Raw genomic sequence first — 7,415 nt, 5'->3', positions numbered from 1 at the left:
ACTGTTCTCCAGAGTCTTAGTATTCCTAAAGTACCCTATACTTTTTAGTTAAGTTTACACTTCTGTCCTTGCAAGGTTTGAACATTCTATAAAAAGGATTGGAAACTTGAGAATATCCCATTTTTGTCACTCGAAACTCTCTCTCTTTCTTTGTTGGTTGGGAATTGCTCTAAAAACTTCTATTATCATTCAATATTATAGTCTAGTAGTACTATTTTTTACTTATAAATAAGAAGTTTTAAGTTCGATTCTCACCAAAGGTAAATTTAAACCGCATTATTACTAACCCATTATGAAGCTAAACCCACCCCCTTTCCCCTAGCGCCCAAAAAGCCCCACTTAGGCACTAGACGGCTAGTCACAATCCTGATTAATTCTTAGGTATATGAAAAATTAAGAAATAGCGTCTAGACCCATCTAGATTGCGACTCTTAGAGATAACTTTCCTTTTGCATTTTATTTTTTTAATAAATTGTAAGAGAATTGTTAAATACTTGGATAAACACTCATTATATGCTTCTTTTCTATGTTTTCAACCTGTTTTAATACTTTATAATATATATATATATCATTTTATTTTGCAATTACCCACTACAATTATGTAATTTTTTTTAAGTATAAATAGATTTATTTATGTCACATCCCGTCCCGCGCGAAGTAGGTTCATTCCTACTCATCAACGCACTCTGGTATTTAGACACTCTTAGGTTTAAATTTATTCATATTTTTCCACATCATCACACTTTATGGCTTTGTCACTTCTTAGGTGTCGGCCAGCACAGCTCGATTCAGAGTCCTAGTGGACATTCCGGTTCAAGGTGTGTCAATTTATGTGTAACACTGTTCTAAAAATCCATATAATGCCTAGGCGTTTGAAAATTAAGAAAGGGCGCCTAGATCTGCTGGCACCCTCCTAGACTGCCTAGGCACCCGCCTAACCCGCCCAGACCCGCCTAAGCATCCACCTAGGTTGCAACTCACTTAGACATAAAATAGATAACTTTCATTTTGTATTTTTTTTTTTCAATAAATTGTAATAGACTTATTGAATACTTAAATAAACACACATTACATGCTTGTTCCCCATGTTTGTCCTTATATTCCAATACTTCATAATATATATATATATATATATCATTCTATTTTGTAGTTTATGATGAAATTATATATATTAAATATAAACAAACACTTATTTACACGAAAGATAATAGATATACTTAAATTCGCCTAGCCGCTTAGGCGTTAGGCCACAGCCTGCTGTCCAACTAGCGCCTAACGTCTTTTAGAACCTTTATGTTATATAGTAAATTTAATTAAAATTAAATAATACTAAAAAAAAAAAAAAAAAAAAAAAAAAAAAAAAAAAAAAAAAACCACTTAGCCTAAGCCTATGCCCATCGCCTGACTAGCACCTAGTGCCATTTAAAACCTTGGTCGGAGATAATGAGACTTCATTGAAATATTTCGTTTCTTTTTTTTATTTACTTTTGATAGGAACTCATTGCATGTGTTACTTGTTTGAAATTAAGATGCCATGATTTGTGAAATGAAAAACAAAATAAATCGGTATGGAACACCTTTTATTAGATTGCAGATGTTAATGTGAAACTTGCACAAATTTTTACTTACTAAATGCTAACAAAAGTATATATCAGAATGATGTCAACATAGTAACATAGTAAAATATGGAACGAGTATAGTATGTGTCAAATACGTACATTAAATCAACAAATTTGTTAAAAATGTACTTTAAAATATTAGACCATTTTTTAAAATTTAAAATTTATTTATTTATGTTTTTTTAATAATATGTTAAAAATACATATACGTAAATTTTATGTATGAAACATGAAAAATATATAAATGCATGTATAATATGTTGGATTTTTTTATAAAATGTGTAATTCATTAAGATGTGTACAAAACATAAAAATATTTTTTAAAATACGTACGTATGTAGTACGCGAATTTACTATGAATTTCAGTACTCATTAAACAGAGAATAAACATATCATAGAAAATTCATTAAATAAAGTTGTTGAGAATTTGTAACCTGGTCAATCGAATTTTGAATTTAATTTTAATGTACAATGCACAAGCAAATGACACAACTTGTACAGAGAAATGGAATTAAGGACTTCAAGAAATGTAAAATATATAACCAACTATTTATAATCACAATAAAAAATCCCAATAAAATACATCCAGAATTATTCATCCTAATTCTTCCTAACTTCAGTAAATAATTTCAAGCTTTGTTCCAGTGCTTAATCCATCGGGAACACAACTTATTGATATGGACATCCAGGCGTCTGATTTCAATCAAACTCCTGGGCAGTATACAAACACTCCAATTCTTCAAACAATTAAGCATGCAGCTCCCACAAATATCATTAATCTAGCTCAACACTCGTACATTCGATCTATCGAATGTACCATAGGAACTGGTGGCTTTTCATGTAGGCAGGTGTGTGAGTCTGGCAAACTTGCAAGTATAAGAACAGGAGAAGTTGGGTTTCCAAGGTGTTCGGTATCAGTTGTCAACGGCTTTCACTCAAGATCTTGGGTGTTTTTCGTTGTTTTCCCAAGTTCGATCTCTTGGGTGGTTTGTTGGCCTTCACCACTTGAGAGCAGGCCAAAGTCACTGCTAGGTCCACTGTTCTCACTGGTCTCTTGCTCTTGGCTTTCTAGTGCTAGTGCTAGTTTTCTGAATTTATTCAAGTCTTCCTTGTACTCACTAGCTTTGTACTCTGAGCTTCCGTAACTGAATACTGTACTTTGACCCGGTATGATTCCCTCATTTAACTCATCTGCAGAAAGATTTCCTTCCAAGGCTCGAACCACCTGATTTCAATCAAATATTAAGAATCAAATGGCACATGCAGAACAATGTTTACATGGATCGGTTAAAAATCCATAACCAGCACACAGTCAAACTGGAACTATAAAGTTTCTTAGGCTACTAACAACCTGAACATGTACACGGTAATAGGAAAGATCAATGAAATGGAAAATCTGAAGTTAACCGGCCACAAAATCTTACATGACTAGGTTGGTTCAACCTTTGAACTCTGTCCTTTTGGGTTTACCAAACCAATACTCTAAACATTGCTGGAGTTGGGATTTCTAACCTCCCACCAGGTCTACGGTTCCGTTGGTTCATGGAATGGAAATGACAATAAATCTTATGTGTTCCAGGGGGATGATGAGAAATGAGAATGCACCTTTCCCATTACAGTGTTTAGTAAAGTTGGACAAGTAACTAGGAAAAATAGGGACCAAATTGGTATTTGAATTTCCATGGTTCCATGCTCAAATAAAATTTATATGAAATGCGCAATAGACTACTTTTGAGAGATCAACTTGAGAACTCTGTAGGATTACCTGGCTCATTCGCGGCCGACGTCGGGCAGAATGACGCACGCAAGCAGCAGCGCAAGCAAGCATACAGGCCATTTCACTGGTGTTGTAGTCATTCTGCAACCTTACGTCAACAAGAGCATCAAAGTTGCCTGTTTCCAATGCTTCCGCAAGCAAAGGCCTCGCCTGAAATTCATTGGCATGATCTATCAGTTTTTCCATGCCATTGAAGCTTTATAATGAAAACAAATTCCGTTCTAATGGGTGAAGACAAGAACAGTTAGCCAACATAGAAGACTTGGCCATTGCCATATACCAAAGAAATATCCAGCAGAACAACAGAATTTGTTAACAGCACAAAATAAAGTGTGCTTCATAGTTTTGTTCTCTACAAAATATGATGGTAAAGTACAGGGTGTTGAATTGGTAGTGAGCGTATTTTATACACACCCACTCAACCATGCTATCATCAGTGAAGGTCTGAGTTTTATCGATGGGTTGGCGTCCAGTTATCAACTCCAACAGCACAACCCCAAACGAAAATACATCTGACTTCTCAGTGAGCTTTCCACTAGATGCGTATTCAGGAGCTAAGTAACTGCATTTGGTAGGTTTGGGAGAAAGCAAGAAATTGAACTATATTAGCAAATCAACCATTAGAGCCCAAACAATAGATGTTTTTTATTTCACACCAAAACTGGACTGCATGGGACCAGTAAAGCTGTAAGGAAAATTATTACAGACAAATAATCTTACCCAAAAGTTCCCATGACCCTAGTGGAAACATGAGTATCGGTATCTAAAGCCAACTTGGCAAGTCCAAAATCTGCAACCTGAACAGAGATCACATACAGATACAGTACAATATATGAGTCAATTTTTAGGAGCATTGAAACCTAATTGACAAATATATTCGACAGCTCCATCTTAAGGATGGATTTGCTTGGTCAAATGAATAGCGGAGTAATTGTAATGTTTAAGTCAAAGTTATCCAGATAGCCAGTGAATTCAACAACATGGATTCCTTTGGCATGGAGAATCGGAAAGCAAGGATAAGGATCGAGATTTTGATGAGATCATTACGGTACTAGCCCTTATATAAGCATGTAATCCTTTTCTCTTTTCTCTTTTCTCTTTGTTTCTCCATTTTAAGAAAACAAAGTAGCTTTGACCAAAACAAACTCTTCTACGGTAGTTAACCAATAATAGTATAATACTACTCATTCTATCTTCAAATTTCAATTGGAGTGGAATTAGTGGTCAAGAGGTAATGAGTCATGCAACTATCACAATACTACCTTTGTAAATAAGGACTAACAAGTAACAAGTTTACCTTTGCCTCAAAGTGATGATCAAGAAGAATATTAGCTGCCTTGATGTCACGGTGTATGATCTTCGGTTGACCTGGAGATATAGCTCAAGAGTGGGTGAATTCCAAAGCATACAACACAGACCAGAAAATTTTCTTATGATTTTCAACAATAAAGCTAGCACGCAAAGAAGGCTTACAGTCCTCATGGAGATATGCTAATCCTTTGGCAGAACCTACGGCGATTTTCAATCTAGTTTGCCAATCCATAGTTGGTCTCCCCTTTCCTGTAAAGTTTTTCTTTGATAAAATTCCAATCACTGATATGAAATGCAGAAGACTAACCAACGAAAATACTTACCATGCAGATGAAATTGCAAGGTATCGTTTGGAACGAACTCGTAAACAAGCAACCTCTGAGCCCCACTAATGCAGTGTCCAACCAGTGAAACAAGATGTCTGTGATGGACACGACTAATAACTTCAATCTCTGCTTGAAATTCACGCTCCCCTTGCCCACTCCCAGCTTTCAGCTGCTTAATTGCAACTACTTTCCCATTTGGTAGGACTCCTTTATGAACAAAACCAAATCCTCCTTGACCAAGGAGATTGACATTGGAGAAACCATTTGTTGCCATTGCTAATTCTTCATATGTAAATGTGATTTGTGACGATCCAAAGGCAAAGCCAGACGATGCTACTGAGGGTGGTTTTTCAGAGCCCAAGCTGCTACTAGTCGAAGATGGTACCGGGGGATGAGTAGGCTTTGGCAATAGTTCTACTTTTTCTGATGGTGGAGGATCATAATTATGCTGCAAATGTTGAGGAGGACCACCAAAATCATCTGGAGAAATCAAAGAATAGTAATGATACAAATTTAATTAGAGGCAACGATCAGATATCAGGAATAGTCAGAATTTCACAAATTATAGAGATTTCAGAAATCTGAGCTAAATAGAGTTAAATGATCACTAAAACTGAATAATATAAACCATGTGACATGCTCAAACTAAATTCGTTAACACTAGTTCATATAAATAATGAAATCAAGCAGAATAAAACAACCACTTTTTGTTTAATTTTAAGCCTTTCTAAACATGGAGGACCTGCCGTTGTCTCTATAGGAGACTACACAAACTCAAAATCACTTCCTGATACTTTATTCGTTCATGCATTAAGTTTGCATAATCAATTCACCAATCTCAATCATGACAAATTAAAGGGCCGTTTGATAACCATTTCATTTTCAGTTTTGTTTTCACTCTTGAAAACTGAAAACTAAAATCTTGTTTAGTTACTACTTCTAGTTTTCAAACAAAAAACAAAACTGAAAACTACTTCTTGAGTTTTTAAAATTTGGCATTGAGTTTTCACTTTTAATTTTTAGTTTTCGTTTTTCTGAAAACTAAAAGGAGTTACCAAACAAGATTTGAATTTTCACTTTTCCAAAAAGTGAAAATTCAAAACCATAACAAAAACATGAAAACGAAATGGTTATGAAACGGCCCTAATACTTGGGTCAAACACAAGAACATGGGCGGCCATTTTTCTACAAAAACGGAGATGAGACATAACTAAATCGATGATGCCAGAGTATATTAAGAGGCCTTCCCTAACTCCCACAACATGCTTCTTCCTCCCACCTTCACCTTAAGCACAAAATAAACCAAAAACTAAAATCGAAATGGTTACCAAATCGCCCGAAAATATTTTTAATTCCTAACCGATTTGTAACTGAATTGATCACAACAGAATCATGTTTTTATTTATTTATTTTTGGTTTCTGGTTTCAAATTTAAGACAATGAAAAGGAGCTCACTTTTGGGTTCTTCTGGATAGTTCCGGGACTCCCGCGCTCTCTCCTGCCGCTTCTTCCGCCTTCTGTAGAAAAGGAAAAAAATGCCCACCACAAGTAGGGTACAAAACCCTCCAATTGCAACCCCTATTATAACCCCCACGTTCGGGTTCGACGGCAATCCCGGCGGTTGAGACGTTGGTGGAGGCGGCGAAGGTATGGTTCCGTTGGTCGTCGTCGGAGGAGGAGGAGGTGAAGTGGTGTTAGTCGCAGGTGACGAAGGTGGAGGCGACGTGGCGTTAGTTGTAGGTGAAGAAGGAGGCGACGTGGAGTAGGTCGCCGGAGACGGCGCCGACATCGCCGCCTAGTTTCAAAGTCAGCGACGGAAGGGGCCGGAGCTGCAATTCGCCTCCTTTTTAACGGTTTTCTCGTAATTTGGTCAGAGTGCTGCTGCGAATGCGAAGAGAATCTGACTGATGGAGAGGACAAAAGAATAGTCACATGGGGTGGTGTGGCAGGTGGAACAAGACTAGAAATAGTGGGACCCATTTGAGTTAGAGTGACGATGAAGTTCATTACTCCAATTCAACTTACAATCAATATGTCAATGGGAGAATTGGGTTGAGCCAAATTCTCATACTTATGAAACAAATGCCTTTTGACCAAGATGAAGTTCATTACTCTTAGGCAGAGTTCTACAACGATTTCTCAAGAGCCACAAGTAATCCATCTAGGGTTTTGGGCACATTTTTGCCTCCAAAAAAAAGTTGTGTGATCTTAGCGACACATAACTCATGATAGCCTTAGAGCGAGAAAGGAGAACCCAATTAGAAGTCAATAACCTCACTTACACCCTCCATAGTACTCCAAGGTTACATTATTAAATGGACGCATTTTATAATGCTTATGAAAAGTTTAGGGACCCCAACCATGTTGTATGGGAAAGTCCCG

General features: G+C 36.7%; 1 protein-coding gene across 1 annotated transcript; it reads right to left on the bottom strand.

Annotated features, from left to right (window-relative positions):
• Window positions 1-2,138: 2,138 nt before the first annotated feature.
• LOC103944869 (proline-rich receptor-like protein kinase PERK1) lies at window positions 2,139-6,953 on the bottom strand. Its single transcript, XM_009355348.3, has 8 exons — window positions 6,489-6,953; window positions 5,031-5,513; window positions 4,870-4,956; window positions 4,694-4,764; window positions 4,117-4,193; window positions 3,811-3,958; window positions 3,385-3,546; window positions 2,139-2,844 (listed from the first exon to the last, which is right to left on the bottom strand). Exons 1-8 carry the CDS (start codon window positions 6,820-6,822, stop codon window positions 2,551-2,553), a joined length of 1,656 nt encoding a protein of 551 aa, XP_009353623.2. The 5' UTR covers window positions 6,823-6,953; the 3' UTR covers window positions 2,139-2,550.
• Window positions 6,954-7,415: the final 462 nt, after the last annotated feature.

This window comes from the organism of the source record quoted next, unplaced genomic scaffold, assembly GCF_019419815.1.
Source record: "Pyrus x bretschneideri cultivar Hongxiangsu unplaced genomic scaffold, Pyrus_bretschneideri_v1 Contig26, whole genome shotgun sequence".
NCBI classification, from domain to species: Eukaryota; Viridiplantae; Streptophyta; class Magnoliopsida; order Rosales; family Rosaceae; genus Pyrus; species Pyrus x bretschneideri.
This window is presented reverse-complemented; position numbering and strand designations above follow the sequence as displayed.